Source organism: Quercus suber, unplaced genomic scaffold (assembly GCF_002906115.3).
Source record: "Quercus suber isolate HL8 unplaced genomic scaffold, Cork oak 2.0 scaffold_159, whole genome shotgun sequence".
NCBI classification, from domain to species: Eukaryota; Viridiplantae; Streptophyta; class Magnoliopsida; order Fagales; family Fagaceae; genus Quercus; species Quercus suber.
The window spans coordinates 1,178,248-1,202,244 of NW_027069620.1; the positions used below are offsets into that span (position 1 = coordinate 1,178,248).

At 33.8% G+C, this 23,997-nt stretch overlaps 2 protein-coding genes and 1 pseudogene across 2 annotated transcripts; 2 read left to right on the top strand and 1 right to left on the bottom strand.

Annotated features, from left to right (window-relative positions):
- Nucleotides 1-8,691: 8,691 nt before the first annotated feature.
- LOC112023202 (probable aspartic proteinase GIP2) lies at nt 8,692-10,118 on the bottom strand. The gene has a single exon (XM_024055825.2). The coding sequence runs from the start codon at nt 10,095-10,097 to the stop codon at nt 8,793-8,795; it is 1,305 nt and encodes a 434-aa protein (XP_023911593.1). The 5' UTR covers nt 10,098-10,118; the 3' UTR covers nt 8,692-8,792.
- A 4,353-nt stretch (nt 10,119-14,471) lies between these two features.
- Nucleotides 14,472-16,485, top strand: LOC112003979 (pectin acetylesterase 8; the record flags this gene model as incomplete). The annotated part of the gene is given in 8 exon segments (XM_065777578.1): nt 14,472-14,496; nt 14,863-14,984; nt 15,106-15,188; nt 15,589-15,718; nt 15,839-15,918; nt 16,020-16,106; nt 16,187-16,311; nt 16,425-16,485. Coding segments are annotated over 7 exon segments (687 nt in total), but the record flags the coding sequence as incomplete, so codon positions are not given.
- Nucleotides 16,486-16,836: 351 nt separating this feature from the next.
- On the top strand, nt 16,837-18,651 carry LOC136069271 (pectin acetylesterase 8-like; annotated as a pseudogene).
- Nucleotides 18,652-23,997: the final 5,346 nt, after the last annotated feature.

A 23,997-nucleotide genomic window follows, 5' to 3' on the forward strand; every position in this document is an offset into this window, starting at 1 on the left:
GGATTTGATATCTAACCTAGCAATAGATTGAAACGAATAATAAACTAGTAGGCCTCCTAGTAATTAAATGAGACAATCATGAAAATAGGCACAGAAGAACATCCGATATTCAAACCATAATTTGAACAATAAAAATAAATTAGATCTCACAGTTTTATTGATTTTGAGGCTTCAGTTTCCTTCAACCGAGTATAAAAGTTTTAGCCATGCAGAGCCATGACAAAAAACTCAAAGGAGAAAATTTGAGAAGATGGGAGAGAGAGGCGTGTGTGTGTCTGTGTAATTTTGATTTCTCCTTCCCTTTTACACGTTAATTCCCCCTTTCCCAAGCTTACAAAATCTCCTAAAAATATTCTAAATAATAACAACCAAATTTGACTAATTAAGGAAAAATATTAAAAATAAAACAAAGTCCTAATATAACTAAGAAAGCGGTGTTTTTCAACTGGAAATTTCGTGCATCAGATCTGGAACCTTCCAAAAATAAACCACATCAGATTTGCATATTAGAATTTCAAGCAAAGGAACATTTCAGAACGTCGATCAACAGTGCAGGTGCAGCAACTTCAAGCCCGATTTCGACCTTGATGCAGCCTGTATCTGTCAAAACTCAAAACATAAAAGTTGTAAAACTTTGTCTTGGCGTTCTATATCATCTTGAATCATCTCAATCGGAGCTTTGATGAGAGAGTTATGCCCAGATTATGAAGCAATGTCAAAGCTGTCCAGAATCACCCAATTAACTACGTTTTGCACTTTATGCCTCCATTTGCATCTTAAATCAAAATATAAGAATAATGAGTACATTTAGGCACCAAATAAATATAAAAGACTAAACATTAATGGATAAAAATATGACATTTTGCATTCTCATCAATATTTTTAGTAGTCTTCATTTTTTTTTTCCCTAGTGATATTATGCATGGTTTCCATTGAATTTTAAATTCAAATCTTTAAAGCATGTCTTACCTTTATCTTATCAAAATACATTTAATTTTTAAATTATATTTTAAAAACTTATAATTTTTTTTTGTATGAGTTTTTTTTTTTCCCAAATCTTTTAGAAAATATAATCTACGAGTTACTTTATGATTGTTATTAGTTTTAAATTTTACTTCTCATGAAATAGAAAGTGAAAAAAATATCACTATTATACATAATATATTAAATAAATTTTTAATTTTTTAATATGATGAACATTAAAGATATAATTTCGGTTACAGCTTCTAACTACCTACTAGCGGTGTGGTTGCTGCTCATATCAAAGCCCACAATGTACCTTGAATTTTCTACTGGTGGAAAGGCTGCTTCTTGTAATATTCCACGTATAGTTCTACTAGCAAAGGCGTGTCTTGTATTTTGCTTTTTGTTAAGACTTTGTTTTCTTTACCAATATTTCTTTATGCATGATTTCTAAATAATTTTAATCTATTTTTTCAAAATTTAATTTTATAAGATTTTAATAATTTGGATTTTTTTTTTTTGGTGTTATTGTAGGGGATAACTATTTGTTTCAAATGTTTTAGTAACTTATAATTTTAAATTAAATTCATGATTTTTAGTATAAAAAATTTACTTGCCATGCAAAAGGATATGAAAAACATAAACATCAGCATTTAGATATGTTTATATAAGTTCCAATGTTCTTGTTATTGTAAATGTCATAGATTTTATTGGAATAATTTGAAAACCAAGCATACTGGAGTAATGTGAATGTCATAGTTTAATTCTTCCTCGTGCTAAACTTTGACAGATCTAAAAGTGGTTGATGTATAAGTTGGTGAGCATCTTAATTTTCATATGAAGCTTTACCAACCCCCTAGAGTGTCATCTTATAAATGGTTTCTAACAAATTTTTATTCTAATTTTTTAAGCATGTCTTAAGTTTTACCGTGCCAAAATACATTTCCTATATCAACTATGGCATTCACATTAAGAAACACAGTGTGACTTATATAAACATATGTGAATGGTTTTGTTTATGTAATTCCAAAGACAAACCCAAGGCTCATTAATGCCCTCAAGTAAAGCCTGCAATTCACTAAAAAACTGCTCCCTAATTCTACCATAAGGTTAACAATATACTCCGATCAACCACCTTAGATTGCTTCAACCTATATTTATGGAAAAGTGCTACATCTACAACAGTTTCACAATAAATAATAAGTGGTAAGTAGTCATTGGTCCTAATTTGAACTCACAATTGAAATTACTTTTTGGCACACCTATTACAGCTAATAACAATTGACCACTTAAGTTTTGTGTTGAAAGCGTTATGAATATATCATTTCTCAAATTTATGTACACACATATCTAGCAAATTATGTATACAAGGTGTTCGCAGTGCGGTTTTGGGCCGTTTTAAACACTACCCTTTACGGTGCGGTTTGGCCAAAACTACAACCGCATCGTACCTCAATTTTGCAGTCATATGTGCGGTGCAGTGTGGTTTGATACGGTGTACAAGGTGCAGTTTGGTTAGTTTTGTGATGGTATATTTTTCAAGATGTTGTGACCAATTTTTAATTTACTATTAATAATCATGTCAATATGACAATAAGTTTTTTTTAAAAAAACAATATAACATGTGTAATCAAAAAAAAAAAAAAAAAAAAAAAGCAACACAAATATATACAAGACAAAAAAGAAAAAAAGAAAAAAATATCCATGACAGATTGACAGAAAGCTAAAAATACCAAAAATATATAGTATATACAAAACAATATATATATATATATATATATATATATATATATATGTATATATTAAACTATTGAACTTTTGATTTTGTAAGTGTAAGAGTGTGAGATGGAAAGGTAAATGATGTTTTGAACTTTTAAATATTTATTTAACCAAAATGAAGTTGTTTTAACATAAAATTGGAATAAAGTAACACTAGGTTATGGCTGACCACTTACTTCATATAATATTAAGTTATATATATATATATATGGGTGTAGTGCAGTGCGGTTTTCTTATCATAAAACTAAACTTTACATCATACAAAGCGGTACGGTTCATTACTACTTGCAATGAGGTTACTTCATTTTGCAAGTGATTTTGGTTGGTTTGGATGCGGTCATGTGGTTTAAGCAGTTTGGTGAACCCCACCCCCCCCCCCCCCCCCCCAGTACTATACTTATCTTGTTTTCATCTCTTCTTTCCACATCAAAAGAAGGCCTTAGCCAATATAACAATTCCTTTTATGTTTGTTATTTTGTGAGACCGCAAAGTCTCAATAGCTCCAAGCTAAACTTTTCTCCTTCCAACGTTATGTTACTAGGCCTAGTTAGAGGTTTTTTTTTTTTTTTTTTTTTAAATAGTTTCAACATATGGCATCCATTCCTGATGATAGCTTTTTATCATCAAACCAGGACATCAATCGATTTTTGGTGTAGGCAGGGATTAAATCTCAAATCTCTTATTCAACTATCAAAGACTTTACCAATTAAGCTAACTGGAAGTCCTAATTATATTTGGGTGCTCACTCATTAATGCCTTTTCTTGATTCCTTGAGTTAGGTCATGTGGCTTAACCACCAAAATCAAAGAAAATAAAATAAAATTTTCTTTGGTAGCATGTTAGTGTATAGCTTAGACTAGATTAGCCCATTGGGCTTAACCCAGTATACTGTACTTGTAATTTACTCATATTACTTGTATTACACACGTACCTAGCCTATATAAGGCTCTCTATTATACATTATTATTTACACATCAATATACAGATTATTCCGTCTTTCTCTCTCACTTTATATTGTTAACATGGTATCGGAGCCATTCCTCTGACTTTTTGGTCCCTGTGGACATCTCCGGTGTTCTTCCGCTACCCTTGCCTTCATCTAGTAGTCACTGTCAGAAGCGAGTTACTGCCTTCATCTAGTAGTCACTGTTGGAAGCGAGCCATACCTGGCCTATATAAGGCTCTCGATTTTAGGCTTCGTTTCTTCATTTGAGGTCTCTAAATCCCACTTTTTGGTCATTTTATTCATTATGGCTCAACAAAACAAACGAGATATCATTCATCCTATCACCATTATGTTGGATGGTCCTACTAGCTATCGTGCATGGTCTCATAATATGACTGTCTTTCTCAAGGGTCGTAAACTGTGGAGATATGTGACTAGTTCAATTCCTAAGCCAGTACTAAACCCTAAGTCCAAAGCCACAATTGCTGAAGATGCATCGAAGACTGCTGTTACAGTGGATGATTATGAAGAACACCTAAAGGAATGGGAGAGTATTTAAAGTAAGATCTTGTCTTAGTTTATCAATACCTCTATTCCCTCCATTTATAATCTTCTTCCTCGTCTTAAGACTGCTGAAGCTGCTTGGAAATTTCTGGCCGATCGCTATAATTGCACTAATGATTCAAGCTTGGAGTTTTACATTGAATCAAAGCTTTATCAAATGCGACAAGAGACAGGTCAGTCTATTTTTGATTTTTATTCTCAGACTTCTACTATGTGGGAATAACTATCTGCTGCAGATCCTCCACTAGTGTGCTAAGGACATTGAGCTCTTTGTTAAATATTGGGATCGCCGTCAATTTATGCACTTCATGATGGGTTTACATGAGGATTTTGAGCCTATTAGAGCATCTCTGCTTAGCCGGTCTCCTACTCCTTCTCTTAATGCTGCAGTCAAGGAGCTTATTTCTGAGGAGAATCGTCAGCCTACTCATCACATGTCATCCTCTGATCATGTATTGGCTACACCATCTCCACATCCTCCCATTGCTGCATTCATTGCTCCTCCATGAATAAACTCTGGGCATCTCACCTTTCAGTCTTCCAAAGGTGCTCATTGCGAGTTTTGCCGTGCTAAAGGCCATGATATCTCAATTTGTCGCAAATTGTAGAAATTTATGCAAGAGCAAAATAAAGCTTCTTTTCCTCAAGCAGCTGTTGTATGTCCTTCAGATCCATTGGTTCTTACAAGTCCATCTTTGGCTTCCTCACTTATTACGGCTAATACTAAGGCAGTAATTCAACAGATTTTATTCCGAACTTCCACTTCCCTTTCTATCACCTCAGGTAAACAAACTTGGTTTTTTGATACTGCATGTTGTAACCATATGAAACTTGATGAATCCCAATTTTCTGATAAGACACCCTTAGAACACCCTATCACCATTTACACTGCTGATGGAACTCCTATGCTTGTTAGTCATAAAGAAGCAATCTCTTCTCCTTGTTTATCCCTTAGTAACACTTTTCATATCCCGAAGTTATCCCTCAATTTGTTTTCTGTTGGTCAACTTTGTGAATTAGGTATAGATCTTCTATTTACTAATCATGGTGTGGATGTGCAGATCCCTGGACGGGTCTAGTGCTTGGGATAGGCCGTAAGGTTGGTCGTATATTTGAGGTTCATGACTTGAAGATTCCTTCACAAGTTATTTCGGCAGCTGCTACCACTGCCACCCCCTCACCTGATCTATGGCATGCTCGTCTTGGTCATCCATCCTTATCTCATCTTCAGTTGTTAGCTTCTCAAGGTCATTTAGGTTCAATTCAATTTCAAAATTTTGATTGTACTTTCTGTCATTTTGGCAAACAAACAAAATTGCCCTTTAATAATAGTGACTCTTTTTCTTCTACACCTTTTAATCTTATACATTCTGATATTTGGGGGTCCTGCACTTGTTCCTATTGAGGGGGATCTAGATATTTTTTCATATTTATGGATGATTTTTCTCGATATACTTGGATTTATTTACTTCACCATAGGTCTGAACTTGTGTCTATTTACCAAACATTTCATAAAATGATTCAAACACAGTTCAATTGCACCATTAAAGTCTTTTGATCAGATAATGCTTAAGAATAAAATGATAAATATTTCCTATCCTTTTTAAACAGTCATGGGACCCTTACTCAGCGGTCTTATCCTTACACCTTTTAACAAAATGGTCGTGCAGAATGAAAACATCGTCACATTCTTGATGTCGTCTGCACCCTTCTCATTTCTGCCTCTTTTCCTGAGCGCTTTTGGGGTAAGGCCGCACTCATTGCTGTGTACACCATTAATCGTATTCCTTCACCAACTACACAAAACAAATCACCATTCGAGCTTCTCTATGGTCAAACCCCTAATTACTCCTCTCTTCGGGTTTTTGGTTGTGCTTGCTTTATCTCTCTTCCTACTTATGAACGCACAAAGCTCCAGCCTTGTGCTCGTCTCTGTTATTTCCTTGGTTATAGTGTATCTCAAAAGGGGTTTTGCTACTATGACCTTATTTCTAATTGCCTTCGCGTCTCACATCATGTTGAGTTTTAGGAACATCGTCCTTTCACCAGTCTTCAGCAGTTTCCTGCGTTCTTTTCCTCCAAGTCTCCCATTTTTACTGATCTTTTTCTCCCTTTCTATCTTGAACTTGTGGAGGATTCTTCAACATCGGCTGCCTTTCCATACAACTTATCTCTGGTTCTCTCCCCAACATATGACCCGTCTGTCTTGGATCCTGTGGCACCACCCTCTCCTGAGTCTCCTGTTGGTCCTGAACTTTGTCATTCCACTCGGGTAAGCATTTCTTCCCCTTATCTCACTGATTATCACTGCTCTTTTGATCTTACAACCCTTTATGAACCTCTCACCTATCGTGAGGCCCATACTGACCTTCTTTGGCAGTAAGCTATGAATAAAGAACTAGATGCCCTTCATAAGAATTACACTTAGGATACGGTTGATTTGCCTCCTGGTTAGTCTGTACTAGGTTGTCGGTGGGTTTACAAGATCAAAACCAAGGCTGATGGATCTGTTGAACAATATAAGGCTCACCTAGTTGCCAAGGGCTTTACTCAGGAGTATGGCATTGACTATGAGGAAACCTTTGCTCCTGTTGCTTGCCTTACATTTGTCAGATGTCTCATTGTTGTGGCTGCTATTTGCCATTGGCCTTTTTATCAAATGGATGTGAAGAATGCTTTCATCAATGGAGACCTCCAAGAAGAATTGTACATGCAATCACCCCCTGGCTATCCACACTCAAGCAGTGAAGTTTATCGCCTTCATCGTGCTCTTTATGGCCTCAAGCAGGCTCCTCGAGCTTGGTTTGAAAAGTTTAGCTTAGTTGTTGCTCAACTGGATTTCACTTTGAGTCCTCATGACATTGCTCTCTTCGTCCCAAGATCCTCTACTGGTATCACTCTTATTCTTCTTTATATTAATGATATGATTATTACTAGAGGTGATTCTGCAAGTATCCACTCTCTTTAGCATTTCCTTAGTTAGTATTTTGAGATGAAAGATCTAGGCACTCTCAGCTATTTTCTTGGGCTTGAGGTTACTTCATCCTCAGATGGATACTATCTTTCTTAAGCTAAATATGCTTCTGATCTTCTCTCTAAAGCCAATATCACCAACAACAAGACTGTTTCCACTCTCTTGGACTACAATGCAAAGCTCACACCTTTGGATGGTGAACCTATATCCGATGCTACTCACTATCGTCAATTGGTTAGTAGTCTGATCTATCTCACTGTTACTCGTCCAGATATTTCACATGCCGTGGGTATGGTTAGGAAGTTCATGAATGCCCCTTGTTCTGTCCACTATGCTGCCGTTCTTCGGATTCTTCGATATGTCAAAGGCACACTTTATCATGGTCTACACTACTCCTCTCGGTCTTTTCTCGAGCTTCATGCTTATTCAGATGCGGATTAGGCAAGTGATTTGATTGATTGATGCTCTATCACAGGTTTCTATTTTCTATTGGGTACTTCTCTTGTCTCGTGGCGTAGCAAGAAATAGGATGTTGTGCCCTTGTCAACACCATATGCGAGCTTGTCTAGTTTCGTTGGCTCTTGGTTGACATGGATGCTCCATAGCCCACTGTCACTCCTTTTTATTGTGACAATCGTAGTGCTATCTACATTGCTCATAATGATGTCTTCCATGAACTCACCAAGCACATTGAGATCGACTATAACATTACTTGCCAGCATCTCAAGAAAGGCAATCTCAAGTTGTTCTCCATCTCCTCTGCTAACCAACCTGTTGATATCTTCACCAAGTCTCACTCGCTTGGTCGTCTTCGAGATCTTATATCCAAACTCCAGTTGGCTTCCTCTTTGCCACCTCGAGTTTGAGGGAGGATGTTAGTGTATAGCTTAGACTAGATTAGCCCATTGAGCTTAGCCCAGTATACTATACTTGTAGTTTACTCATATTACTTGTACTGCACATATACCTAGCCTATATAAGACTCTCTATTGTACATTATTATTTACACATCAATATACAGACTATTCAGTCTTTCTCTCTCATTTTATATTGTTAACAACATTTACTTCTAAAACATTCGCATTCTCCTCCCTATAGTACACATTCTACTTGGACTACTTTATTAGGATCTCTTTGACTAACCTTTAGTCGATTTTCTTGATAATAGTTTGCTCAACAATACCTTTTTTGGCTTGATCATAAGCTATTTGAATATCTTCTTAGGCTAACATTCCTTCAACGCATGAGCCACTAGCGACAATCGGTCCTTAGGAATATTGGGCTCATGTTCGGTCTCAATGAAATTGGCCCCTAGAGCCTCCATAAGTTAATTATGTTGCAAAATTTAAACCCCAATTAATTTTAATAAATTGCCTAAGTTGATTAATAATGCTAATTATGCAAATAAACACAGTTCAACCGACATAAATAGTAACAGTCTCACTGGCCAAAGGATAAAACAAGGTAGAAAACAACTACTTTTGAATATGAAAAGTGGAACAAAAAAATTGCAAACGAAACAAAGCTAAAATCAGGTACATACGCATTTGAACCGAAGCTACAACCTCAAAAGATTCTGTAGTGAGAACAGTTTGTATTGTGAAGCAGAAGTGAAGAGCTGAAGCCTAGCTTTGAAGAAGCCAGATCAAACTCTAACATATTATCCTCCAACTGATGTCCCCCAATAACAATGGAAGTTCTTGGCTTCGATCCACCATCCACAACTCCTAAGCATAGCACATTTTCCTTGACTTTCACCATCGAATTGGCACCATAAATCCTCCAATACACACTCTTGCTTTGCAGGACCAAATCAATAGTTGGCACAGCTGGTCCAGTCATGGTGCTAGCAATGGTCTTTGAGCTGAAACATGCTCCAAATGGTGCCACGGATGCCACTCGAGTAATCTTTCTTGATGCAGCCTTCTTGACAAAATCTTTTAGGACAGCCTTATAGATAGAAGTATGCAAAATAGTGTAAGGATTTATGGTACTAATTTTAGTCCCACCAACTCCTTTGTTGTCAATGGATAGCAAGGAGGTCTTAAGTTTGACAATTTGTCCATCTATTTTGATGGACTTTACACCAATGAAATATTCATCAGATGGGTCACCTTCTGAATAAATAGGTGCAGTGCTTACGGGGTTGATGATTAGTGGGGTGGTAATGAGCAACTCTGACACATTTTTGGTATAAGGAAGCATATAATAAGGTCCACCACCAATAAAAATGTCCCCTAATCCTGACTGGGATGAAGAAGGTACACAAAGAGCAAACTTACGCTTAAGTTCAAATGCATTTGCAAGCTGCATTGGTAATGCAATTTGAGTCCTTCCGAGGCCTAGAATACCTTTAGTACCTTTAGCAAGGCCATTTAAGCTGCCTGAATCTGCACAAACAAAAGGAAATCTGGGCACATTTATATGTAATAAGACACTTCTCCCATCAGTTTCATAGACATAAATGTTATCCTCGCCTAATCCCCCACTTCGAAGTGAATTATTGAATGGGTTATATGAGTACAAAGGGCAAGTGTTGTTGGTGCATCCTGGCCTAGGTGCCCCATTGCAGCCAAGGCATCCTATGCCCTTAGCTATTTTACATTTGGATGAGCCACATGGAACTGGTTTGTAAGATGAGGAGTTGTAACCATCATCACAGTTGAACCATAGAAATGGTGCCCCAAGGTCAATGACTGCATTCACAATAAATTGAGTAGGTCCAACTTCAAATGAAGTATAATATTGGAGTGTGACATCGTCTTTTCTGATGGGAAGATGAAAGGCATGTGGTTTATAATTTGCTCCATTTGAGGTAGAGAAGAAGACAACAGCAATGGAAAAGAGGAAGAGATGGAGAGTAGAAGCCATTGAAAATTATCAAAGCTAGAATGGAATGGAAAGAATGCAATCGATTCCCTTTATGTACTAGTGTTGAGTGATGGCTACTGCACAGTCTAGCGTCTCGGGTTTTGAGTGGTCAAGGTTGGCAAGCAAGCCTTTGTTAATTTTTTTTTTTTTTGATGGAAAGACTCTGAAATTTAACATTGATCAGAAAAGGGAACAGATACATCATATAGAAGAGCTTGTTCGATAAAACAAGGGTTCTCCTCTATCCAATTAGAAAAGTCCTCAATGCACAAGGCATGCTTTGCTAAGAGGTGGGCTGGCCTATTGCCAAGCCTACGGACATGAGACAACTCAACACTTCGAAAGTCATGAAGGGAAGAAAGGACACCATGTATTATAGCAGCAACAGAAGTGGGGGGGGGGGGGGGGACCAATTCTTTTAAGGCATTGATCAAGTTTAGTGAGTCACTCTCAAGGATAATATCATAGATAAGTAAGTCCTTTGCAAACTGAACACCAGCCTCCAAAGCTTTGGCTTCCACCTCCGCAGCACCAAGAGGAGCATTAATTTTTTACTACATGCACCCATTACCCTGCCCTCTGCATCCCGAATCAAAATCCCAATCCCAGCTGCTTTTTGTGCCCCAAAAACCACACTGTCAACATTTATTTTGTAGTGCCGAGGGGGTGGAGGGGACCATTTTTCAACCAACTTTGGTCTGTGCTCTTCCATCTTCATGCAGCAAGCTTGATATTCATGCAAATAATCCAATGCACCGTGAACCACCGCGCTGCCATTCTTCACCTTGCCCCCCACTCTAAGTTCATTTCTGTTTTGCCATATTGCCCAAGCCACCATGACCACCTTCTCAACCCGGAACTGATCCCATTGATCAACCATAACAATGAACCACAGTAAGTCCAAAAAGGAAAGAACAGGCCAAGCAAAGATTCCGAGGAAAAGTTTCGAATTAACCCAAATTTCTTGGGTACGGCTACAGCTCCAAAAGAGGTGACCCGAGGACTCCACATGGGCCCGGCAACAATCACACTCGTCATTATCAATTACCTTCCTTCTCTTCAAGTTTTCTTTGGTGGGCAGAATTTCCTTACATGCGCGCCAGGCGAAATGTTTCACTTTGTGGGGAATGTTGATACTCCATAGAAACTTCCAAAACTTCCTCATATTGCTGTTGTCCGAGGCAGACGCAACACCAATCCCTGAAGCCAATTCCATAGCCAACCAGTATGCACTCTTGACATTGAACCTACCATTTGCCGAAGCAGCCCAAATCTGCAAATCCTTAGGAAGAAGGGAGCTTAAAGCAATACCACAAATGGAATCCGCTTCATGAGGGAGGAAAATCCTATGGATTAGTTCCATTTTCCATTCCCTAGTCACCGGATCAATCAACTCCGCAACCCGAGCTTTAGGATGTAACAGAGATGGTGGAGAAACCACCTTGTACTGAGAAGGAGTGGGTAACCACCTATCTTCCCATATGCGAATACTCTTACCATTACTTACCTGCCACCTCAAGCCTCTCCTAACAATGTCTTGTGCTGCATTATGCTCCGCCAAACAAAGGATGGATTGCGCCCCACAGTAGCTTGGACAAAATCACAGTTAGGGAAATATTTCGCCTTAAAAACCAGGAACAGTAATGAGTTGCTGCCCGATTGCAATCGCCAACCTTGCTTGGCCAATAAAGCAAGATTAAATTGCTTGAGTTGTTTAAAGCCCATACCCCCTTGGGCTTTTGGGGTACAAAGTTTTTCCCACTAGTCCAAGCCAACTTCCTTTCATTCTTGCATTGACCCCACCAGAAATTTCTAATCAAGCTTGTCATTTCATCACACAGTGTATCCGGAATCTTGAAACAGCTCATGGAGTAGGTTGGTATCGCCTGGGCTACTGCCTTAATCAAAATTTCCTTCCCCGCTTTTGACAAGAGCTTTTCCTTCCACCCCGCTAATTTTTTGGCCAACTTCTCCTTGATTTCTTTAAATGTGTTCTTTTTGTTCTTTCCCACCAATGAAGGCAGCTCGAGGTACTTTTCGTGTGAGTGTTTTGTATTTGTTTTTTTTTTTTTTTTTTTTTTTTTTTTTTTTTGCAAAGTTTATAATTCTTTATGCATGATTTCTAAAGTGTTTTAATTTATTTTTCAAATTTAAATTTTCCAAGATTTTAATTGATTGGATTTTTTTTTTTAGTAGGGGATAACTTCTTTGTTTCAAATGTTTNAAAAAAAAAAATACACAAACTAACATAATAATAATTTAACAATATCAAACGAAACAAACCTTTTTAAAATTGGAGATGGTGATAAAGTAAGCAAAAAGTTGAGGTAGTCCAAAAGCCCTGTGCAAGGAAACTAATGTGTGAGATAGATGGTGTGTGTTAATTTTTAGGAAAAAGATACTTTTGTGAGATATATCTAAATAGAGATAGAGTGTACTAACTTTAGAGTACAAGAGAATTTTTGAACCATGAAAAAAGTCCATCCCAATCAAGAAAGCTCTTTAAATAATAGTATAGACAAGATAAAAAGCTAAAACCTAGTCATAGCTTGTCATGCGACATTTCCTTTTTTTTTTTTAAACTAAAATTTATATTATTTAAAATAAAATGGAAATAATAAAAATAGTATGAGATCGGTAGAATAACTTAAAAGTTAAAAACTAGCTTTTAATAGGTTGTCAAACGCACACACATCTCTCTCTCTCTCTCTCTCTCTACAATTTGTTGAGAAGCTGGTCCGGTGGACCAGCAAGCCCTAGATAAGCACACCTAAAGATCGAAAAAACATAAATGTTTTTGTTTTGTTTTGAGTGTTTTGTGGTCAGAATGAATGTCGGTTCTTCGGTTATCTATTTACTATTAATTACACTCTTATCATGTCAAACTCAAATATGAGAAATTGTTAGGTCTACCATGAGGACTATTGACGTGGTCCTTTTGACCTCCAAACTAAAAAAATGCTGTTATTTATGCAAATGTAACATCATTTAGTAATTTTTATTTTTTATTCCTTATACTGATTAAGAAGCTTACACATATTTGTATAGATGACGTTATCTTATTGGTCAGGGAGGACCACATCAACAATCCTCCCTATGTAAATAATAATTTCTCCTAAAATATAACCGTAAACAAATGAAAATTATTGAATATTCTGGGAGTACTATAAATGTGTATTTCCTCTTTTTACATGAATTGTGGGTCCTACCATAAATTTAATTAATGGGACCCATAGTTATATGAGAGGAGAGAGTACGCATTTATGGTACTCTGGGAGTAACTAATAATTACCATTAAACTAAGCACTTTTCTTATCTATTTCGTGTGTCTGTGTTTACGTAAATAGGAGCTCTCTCTCTGTCTTCTTGTATGTAGAAGCTTCTACTAATTCAATTCTTTCTATTCATTACCAACAAATTGGTTTTTGCATTGCGGGGAGCTCTATATAGGGGATTATATATAGATTACAAAACTGGGTTTTTTTTTTTATTCACATTCTTTCAACAAAGAGAGAAAGCTCGCTTGAGATTCCCTACTTTTTTTGCTAGTTCTAGTTCAGGTACATGTGGTGATTCTTTTACTCTATATCTACTTTTCTTTTTTACGTCCATTGGGTTATGTAGCCACCTTTGTTTCGTTCACAATTCTGGTTTTTTTTTTTTTTTTTTTTTGTAAGTGATAATGGTCTCTCAATATGGTACAATGGATTTTTCCCTCTTTTCGTTTTGCATTTGTGATGAAGTTGCTATATATATGTGTGTGTACAGTTTAATGGGGAGGCAGTATAATTTGGATATCTCCATGGATGGAAGTTATGATGGTGGTGTTTGTAAGCAATGTTTGTTGGTTGAGACTAGATTGAAATACCCTTTTTCTGGTCAGAGAAAATCATCAAGTGGATTTAACTAATAGGTGCAATTGATTTCTTAATCTAAATAATGAAATATGATAGATATCATTGATTGCATGTGTTTGATGTGAGAGGCATGTGTCATGCAATTGACTAATTGATTGCGTGTTTCATGTATCAATCTATTTTTTCCCCTGTTGATGGCAATAGCGGGTATTTGATCAAAATTCAGGTACCAGTAATTGAATAATTGCATGTTTTTGATATGGACAACTAAGTCTTGATCTTTGGTCTGAGAATCATATGTCAATCTATATTTTTACTATTGATAACAATGATGTGCTATTTTACCCTATCCTCTGTTTCTTTCTTTATTTTATTTTTTTTAATGTGTAATTTATTTATCAGATGTTTGTATCTATTTGGGTTTTTACATTTTGGGAATTTCAATTGGTATAAGTGTAATAAAATATTTGCTCATAAGCCGGTCTTATCATAGCCATCCCACCTTTGATGCAATTGGGTTTTGGTTTTGTCAAATAACTCAAGTAAGTATTTTTCACTAATGATATCATATCTTTAGACTTAAAGTTTAAATTATCTTGATAATCATATTGTAGATTTTATGATTTCCGAGTAAAAGAAAAGGAGGAGGACGGAATTGAGATTTTTTTTTTCTTTTCTTAATGAATGCTTCATATCAAACTAGTTTATCAATTTACTCAGGGATTTTGATTCTATTACCCATTTGGAAATTATGTATGGGACATAGTCATTAAGCTACTTGTTGATCAATTTACTTATACTTAATTGAAAATTCTGAAAGCAATGATCTGATCTGTTTTCTCCTCTGTGTTATCTTAGTTTTCTTCAATATTTTCTGCATTTTGATCACTAAATTTTGATATGCGCAGAATGGCTGGGACAAGATTAATCCAATGGTTGAATCTTCTAGTATGGGCACTAGTAATGCTCAAAACAGAAGGTGCTAATGTATCAATTACTATTGTTAAGGATGCGGTGGCAAAAGGAGCTGGTAAGAAATCCCTTGCAAAATAAACTGATCAAAATTAGACCTATATTCTTTTCTTTTCAAAAACAATACATTCTTTCAAATCTTTGTTTCAATATGTTCTGAAATTAGACATATGGAGCAGTTTGTCTGGATGGAAGTCCGCCAGCTTACCATTGGGATAAGGGATTTGGTGCAGGAATTAACAATTGGTTGGTTCACATTGAGGTTTGTCCTTTTGTCACATCCTGTTTAGCCATTTCTTTACCAACTAAAGAAACAATGCCATAATAAATCCTTGAACAGATTGCCTACAGGGAAAAAAGAAAAAGAAAAAGAAAAAGAAAAGAAATGGGTATTAATACTGAAGCAATTTTTCTAATACCAAATAGTAACAATAAATATTACTCTTCAGCTTTTATGAAAAGAATAAGAAAAAGCTAAATATTGTAATTTTGATCACATGTTATGACATATGAATGCTAAAAATTTCTTTCAAATCTAGTTCTTGAAGGCTTTAACAGTTTTAATTAGTAAAATTATTAAATTGCAAAAAAAAAAAAAAAAAAAAACTTAATTTTCTAATATCTTGATGTTATCTGTATGTTACTTTTGTTCTGGTTCTTAGGGAGGTGGATGGTGCAACAATGTCACCCTCTGTCTTAATCGTTCAGAAACTCGTTTAGGTTCATCTAAGCATATGGACAAAGCAGTTAATTTCACTGGGATTCTGAGTAGAGTCCAAAATTATAATCCTGGTATGACTTAATTGTTTATTGTTTTAGTTAATCTTTCATGCTTTTTTCAGCTTGTGTCACCTCTGTTCTCCTGAGTCTTGCCTTTTAATGAAATTAATAGAATCTATCTAAAATTTCCAGACTTCTACAACTGGAACAGAATTAAGATTAGATACTGTGATGGGGCATCATTTACTGGTGATGTAGAAGCAGTCGATCCAGTAAGTTAATTGGAATTTCAATTTTTAATTTCAGGGGAAGACCTGATTCCAGTGTATTTTTCCTTTTTCTTGGTGGGTTTAATTAATAATAATTTGATCAGGATACTAATCTTCACTTCAGAGGAGCAAGAATTTGGCCTGCAGTAATTGAGGACTTATTATCAAAAGGAATGAAAGATGCAAAAAATGTATGGTATATGTATATCCCTATTATCAGTTGTTGATTTTTCCTCCTCCTGTAATCCTCACCCTGCCTATAACTTTTCAGGCTTTTCTCTCTGGTAATTCAGCTGGTGGATTGGCTTCTATTTTGCATTGTGATAGCTTCCGAGCTCTCATACCTAGTGGTGCTAAAGTTAAATGCCTATCAGATGCTGGTTACTTCATCAATGTGTAAGCTTGTATATTTGATCTTCCATCTTGACTTCATATCATAAACAGTTTTGAGAGTTGGTGTAGTTAGTAGTTACACATTCATGTAATTTGCACCTAGCATTGTCTAACAGGAAAGATATTTCCGGAGCACGACACATTGAAGAATTCTACAGTCAAGTGGTTGCAACGCATGTATTATTCAAACCTCTCTCTCTCTCTCNATCATTGATTGCATGTGTTTGATGTGAGAGGCATGTGTCATGCAATTGACTAATTGATTGCGTGTTTCATGTATCAATCTATTTTTTCCCCTGTTGATGGCAATAGCGGGTATTTGATCAAAATTCAGGTACCAGTAATTGAATAATTGCATGTTTTTGATATGGACAACTAAGTCTTGATCTTTGGTCTGAGAATCATATGTCAATCTATATTTTTACTATTGATAACAATGATGTGCTATTTTACCCTATCCTCTGTTTCTTTCTTTATTTTATTTTTTTTAATGTGTAATTTATTTATCAGATGATTGTATCTATTTGGGTTTTTACATTTTGGGAATTTCAATTGGTATAAGTGTAATAAAATATTTGCTCATAAGCCGGTCTTATCATAGCCATCCCACCTTTGATGCAATTGGGTTTTGGTTTTGTCAAATAACTCAAGTAAGTATTTTTCACTAATGATATCATATCTTTAGACTTAAAGTTTAAATTATCTTGATAATCATATTGTAGATTTTATGATTTCCGAGTAAACGAAAAGGAGGAGGACGGAATTGAGATTTTTTTTTTCTTTTCTTAATGAATGCTTCATATCAAACTAGTTTATCAATTTACTCAGGGATTTTGATTCTATTACCCATTTGGAAATTATGTATGGGACATAGTCATTAAGCTACTTGTTGATCAATTTACTTATACTTAATTGAAAATTCTGAAAGCAATGATCTGATCTGTTTTCTCCTCTGTGTTATCTTAGTTTTCTTCAATATTTTCTGCATTTTGATCACTAAATTTTGATATGCGCAGAATGGCTGGGACAAGATTAATCCAATGGTTGAATCTTCTAGTATGGGCACTAGTAATGCTCAAAACAGAAGGTGCTAATGTATCAATTACTATTGTTAAGGATGCGGTGGCAAAAGGAGCTGGTAAGAAATCCCTTGCAAAATAAACTGATCAAAATTAGACCTATATTCTTTTCTTTTCAAAAACAATACATTCTTTCAAATCTTTGTTTCAATATGTTCTGAAATTAGACATATGGAGCAGTTTGTCTGGATGGAAGTCCGCCAGCTTACCATTGGGATAAGGGATTTGGTGCAGGAATTAACAATTGGTTGGTTCACATTGAGGTTTGTCCTTTTGTCACATCCTGTTTAGCCATTTCTTTACCAACTAAAGAAACAATGCCATAATAAATCCTTGAACAGATTGCCTACAGGGAAAAAAGAAAAAGAAAAAGAAAAAGAAAAGAAATGGGTATTAATACTGAAGCAATTTTTCTAATACCAAATAGTAACAATAAATATTACTCTTCAGCTTTTATGAAAAGAATAAGAAAAAGCTAAATATTGTAATTTTGATCACATGTTATGACATATGAATGCTAAAAATTTCTTTCAAATCTAGTTCTTGAAGGCTTTAACAGTTTTAATTAGTAAAATTATTAAATTGCAAAAAAAAAAAAAAAAAAACTTAATTTTCTAATATCTTGATGTTATCTGTATGTTACTTTGTTCTGGTTCTTAGGGAGGTGGATGGTGCAACAATGTCACCCTCTGTCTTAATCGTTCAGAAACTCGTTTAGGTTCATCTAAGCATATGGACAAAGCAGTTAATTTCTGGGATTCTGAGTAGAGTCCAAAATTATAATCCTGGTATGACTTAATTGTTTATTGTTTTAGTTAATCTTTCATGCTTTTTTCAGCTTGTGTCACCTCTGTTCTCCTGAGTCTTGCCTTTTAATGAAATTAATAGAATCTATCTAAAATTTCCAGACTTCTACAACTGGAACAGAATTAAGATTAGATACTGTGATGGGGCATCATTTACTGGTGATGTAGAAGCAGTCGATCCAGTAAGTTAATTGGAATTTCAATTTTTAATTTCAGGGGAAGACCTGATTCCAGTGTTTTTCCTTTTTCTTGGTGGGTTTTTAATTAATATTTTACCTTTCATTGTTGATTTCCATTTTTTGCTGTGGAGTAACTCATTCCATTTTTTTGTATGAAAAACAATTCTACAGACAATTGCAAAGGCTGTTGGAGACTGGTATTATGACAGAAGGCCCTTCCAAAAGATAGATTGCCCTTACCCTTGCAACCCCACTTGCCACAACCTTGTTACCATTTAACAAGAACACCCAGAACTATAGATTAATGTCAAAATTTATCATTTATATGAATGATAGTTATAGGTAAAATAAGCTTTGATAAGAAATAAAGAAAATAAAATTAATGATTTATCAAGTCTTCAAAATAAAAAAAAGGCACCACTGCACCAAATGGTGTGCTGGGTGTCTTTCCCCATTGCTTATGTGTATTCAACACTTAATCAAGATTTTTTTTTTTGATACATTCAATGTTGATTCTATTATGAGCATCTATATCATATTGCAAAAGAATTCTACTCTGAGCATCTATATGTGTATAATAAACAATTTCACGTTGGATGAGATGTGAACTCAATAGTCATTATTGGAAGATTTTTATTATTCTTTTTAAAATTTTTAGAGTTTTAGGTTTTATACTTTTATTTCCTTATTTTTAGTAGCTTCATGATAGTTTTTTGTGATTGTGTATCAAGGGACATGTTTAGGAATCTTTTATTTGGAAAATAATGTTTTTCCTTTATATCCATCTCCCATATACAAATGGCCTTGTTGTCTAATGATAAATTTCATCCAAATCAATGAAAAGAAAAGATTCAGGGCTTGATTTATCATTGGCATGCATTATAACGATGCAGATCACAAAGAGTTATCAGCTCAAAACCTGAGTTTCCTAATGCCAATCCCGCCATCCTTTGAAGCTTTATCCTTAACTTTAATGTGTGCAATCTAAAATACAAAGTTTCTTAGCAAACGAGAGATTTTACGAAGCATAATGTGCCCCATTACGAAGCATAATGTAAATGGCGGTATGAAAGCATGTGATTGTTCTTGTTTTTTGCATGTTTTTTTTAATTGAATAGTAATTTGGTTCAAAATTTTAACAATTTTAGAACAAGATCAATGAAAATACTAAGACTCTGTGTGATCAACTCTTTGAGACCTTACATCAGTTGGCTGGTCAGGTTCTAGATGGTAGGTTTTCCTTCAAGCTCTTTAACCTTTAATATTTTGCTTAATGATCAGTTAATTAGGGTATGTTTAGTACACTAAATGGAGATTATGGCAGAAATTGTAATTTTTATTACTAGTAATAAATTATATTGTAATGTAATAACTAAACATATTCACTAGTTTCGTTGTAAGTTATAACATTAGAATGAAACTTAACATTTATTTTAGGAAATATCTTACTCATACAATTATATCTCTTTAAAAATTGTTATTTTTAAATTTAAGAGAAATATGTATTATTTTTTATGATTTTTTATTTTTATAATTGTAAGATGTATATGGAAAGTTTGTTTATTTAGAAATATATTAAAATTTGAGATTATTGCATTTGCTAAGGAATAGCCAATACAACCTTTTAAAGAGAAATAGCTGTTCATCATTTTGAAGAATAGCTATTTATAAGGAATGACTATTTCTTGTAATAAAAACATAACAAAACTAAAGAATAATTAAACCATATGAATAACTATTACATTACAACGCCTATTACAGTCTACCAAACATGCCCTTAGTCATTTAACGTAAAACAAATAATGATTTAATAATACTTGCAAACTGTTAATTAATTTATCATTTAGGTTTCATCACATGCTTTTATGCTTAATTTTCCCTTACTTTGGACCAATGAAAATTAATCTCTAAATTAATAAGAATTAGTCCTATTCAAAGATGAATTAAAATTAATTAACATTTATCATGCGTACTCTAGCCCTTTTGAAGGATGTTCTTCAACCAATGAGAATCAAGTTTTAGTATTTTCTTGAATGAAGTTTTCAATTTTTGTGCAATAAATGACCAATTTACCTTTGAGGGTCCAAATTTAGCATGAATTTCATCCTAAATCAAACTTAAGTTACGTAATAGTGGTCAAGAACTTTGTAACTTTATTGGCACTACCACTTGATGTTTCAAACAAAGATATTTGAGATTTAAATCTTCCTCTCCAAATGATCAAATCATAAAATAAAAAAAGGTTTGCATGATAGAGTAGAATGACATTTTAGCCATAAGTTTGTAAAATTACCATTTTGACGTTTTTTTTTTTTTTTTTTTTTTTTTTGAGGAAGACCATTTTGACGTTAGCCTTAAGTCCGTTCGTGGCGCCGGCAAAGTCGAAGATCGTGGACGCCGGCGATAGGCTGTGGTGGTGGATCAGAGCTTGGGTTGGTTCGTTTTCTCTCTCTCTATTCGTTCTCTCTCTCTCTCTTCGTGCTCTGGTGGTTCGTTTTCCGGAAAATGCCATTTGAAGTGAAAATAGAAGGTGAAAATCATTTCACCCTTGGGAGCTCTAATTTTCGGTCAAAGGGGAAATGATTTTCAGTTGACTGAATTTTCCATTTCAGCCAAACACTCAAGTTTTACGGAAATGGTTTTCCGGAAGTATTTTGAAGTCAAAACAAACACAGCCTACAATGACATATTTGATGTTTATTATTTTGAATTGATAAAATTATGTGGTATAAACTATAAGACTATGTGTGTGTATATATAACGGTAATCTCGAAACGATACATTGAAATAATCCGGTATCAAATATTAGTTCCAACGGACAAATTGCAACAGTATTTATAACTTTATAAATATAATGTAATTTAATAAATAGGAAATACATAAGGTTTGTTACATGTGTTTATTGTTATCTTATTATAATAACTTTTTGGTATAAACTTAGAGATTCAAAAAATAAATAAAGTTAGTAATTGTTTAAGCATTTAATTGGTTAAGTAGATACTTAATGTATTATTTATGTATGAATGAGTGTGACTGTGTGGGTCAATAATTAATACAGTGCCAGTGGGTTGAGTTTTGTCATTTAGTTTGATTTTTTTTTATATAAATACAATGACAACTGCATGAAAATAAAAATATTATACAAATTTAACAAAATAAAATAGTCACACCTATGGCCTATCTACATTCACAATAAATAATGACAATTTTTTCTTTTTGAGAGATAATTTCAACCTATGGCGTCTGTTCCAGATAATTACTATGATAAACTTTACGAGTTAAACTAACTATAATATAGTACTAGATAATAATAACTAATAATGAATTACCATGTAATTATTTCAAAAAAGAAAACTTGTAAAAAGAAATTGTAAAACTAAATATGTGTGTGTGTGTGTGTGTTTTTGTTGATAACTTGATATATTCAGGTTCTCTTTTTATTAAATTTTGTTTAATTTAAGTTTTTTCATGAACATTTTCTATAATTAAAAAAAAAAAGTTTCTTAATGATCTCAGGAAAAAAATTCCACCACTAACATTTCAGTATTTTCTTTTTTTGTTCCTAGTTACAATAATATAACTTCGATTTTGGTTTTAATAATATGTTTTAGTCCACCAAATGGATGAGCACGCATTAAGTTGATCTCAAAATATTAGCTTCTCTTGATGCATAATAATGCCTTAGTACTACATTAGCAATAGATTTACAAAAATTCAAAATTAAAAAAAGAAAAAGAAAAAGAAATAACAATAGTAGATAGGAGCAATAGTTTCACTGGCGGCTCTACATGCAAGTTAGGGTGGTCATAGGACCAGCCTGACTTACAAAAAATTGCATATATACACTTGCATATATATATATATATATATATATATATATATATGCGTGTGTGTATGTGTTTGTTAAACTAATCTATGGTGACCACCCTAATAAAAATGTTGAAAACCTTGACTTGAGAATTACAAAATGTTGGGTTCAACAAAAATAAGAATAATGCTACATTCACAATATTTTCACAATAATTTTACAACAAATCCAATTTGGTAAGCTGTTACTGATTCTAATTTGGGCTCAATACTGGTATTATTTTATTACCCACCAATAATAGCTTTTTGCATAAGATTTATTGTAAAAATATTGTGGATGTAGTATTACTCCAAAATTAATTCTGCTCCCCAAAAATAATCTTTAATCCCTTTTATAAAATTAAAAAAAAAAAAAAAACTTAAATAACAACAATAAATATTAGCCCAAGTAACAACAAACAAAAATAAGATAAGACCAAACAACAAGTGATCTAGTTATTCAACAAAAGCCTATTATAAAACAAAAAGATAAAAGTTGCTAAACATTTAAATTTGTAACTCGTTCAACCTATTTAATAAAAATAATCTCTAATTTCATTTTTTCCTAAAAAATGGTACCAAGAAAAATATTGTGGTTATTAGTTATCCTTGATGATTATGATAATTATATTCTTTTTGGCTTTGCAGTCACAACAATTTTACTCTCCTTAGTGACTCGACTCACAATTGTAGCAAATATTCAAGTTATCATATTATTAGATTTTGTATAATTTCAATTTCTTAATGACCACACTAAAAAAAATTTCTAGAGTTGCCATTGGCCCTTTTATGCTTGGGGTAGTTTCATTCTCCCCATAAACTTTAAAATCGAGCAAATAATCCCTTTTAGTGAGTGTGTATTGCCTTTAACAAATAGGTTCTAAGAAACTATCATGCCAAATAGATATTTATATTTTAAATAGATATTTATCTTAATTTTTTCACTTAAGGGGTAGGACGTGCCACCCTTACTAATACACACACACACAAAGTTATATATCTATATATAAAAAGAGTCAATGCATTGTAGCTACTGTAAATAGCTATAGGAGTTTGGTTTGTTCAATGCCTGCACTATTTCATTGGCCTCTTCCTTCTTCTTCTTCTTCTTTCTTTCTTTTTCTTTTTTTTTCTTTTTTTGGGGGGGTTATATAGTCTGGTGAACTCTTTTTTTTTTTCTTATTAATTTTTTTATACATAGCTGTTAGTTAACACAACAAATTGTCACACTATTTTCATAATTTTTGAGGTGTTAATTTCTTATAGGTCAAAATAAAATATCATACTAGAACTAACCACAACTAAAAATAAAGGTATTATGAAAAAAAAAAAAAAAAACTATATCCACAACATTTTTCACAACATTTTCATAACAAATCATAGGCTATAAATTGTTATTAGTTCTAATTTAAAATTACCAATGAAATTACTTTTTTGCTCACTAATAACAAATCGTGACAACCTACTACTTATAATTTGTTGTAAAAATGTTATAGACATAACATTTCTCTTAAGAAAATGTTAATACATCTTCTTGTCATCGTAATATATTTACAACTACTGAAGTGTAAATTCTTTACAAGTCAAAATAAAATATAAAAAAATTATGAAAGTAATATGAAAATGTTGTACCATTTTGTTGAGTCAAAATTCACTATTTCACATGCAGTTTTCTTAGGTTGGCTTTTTGTATTTTTTATTGTATTTTTATCTTTACGTACCATTTTAAGTAAAAACACATAGTTTTACACACACACACACAAAAAAAAAAAAAAAAAA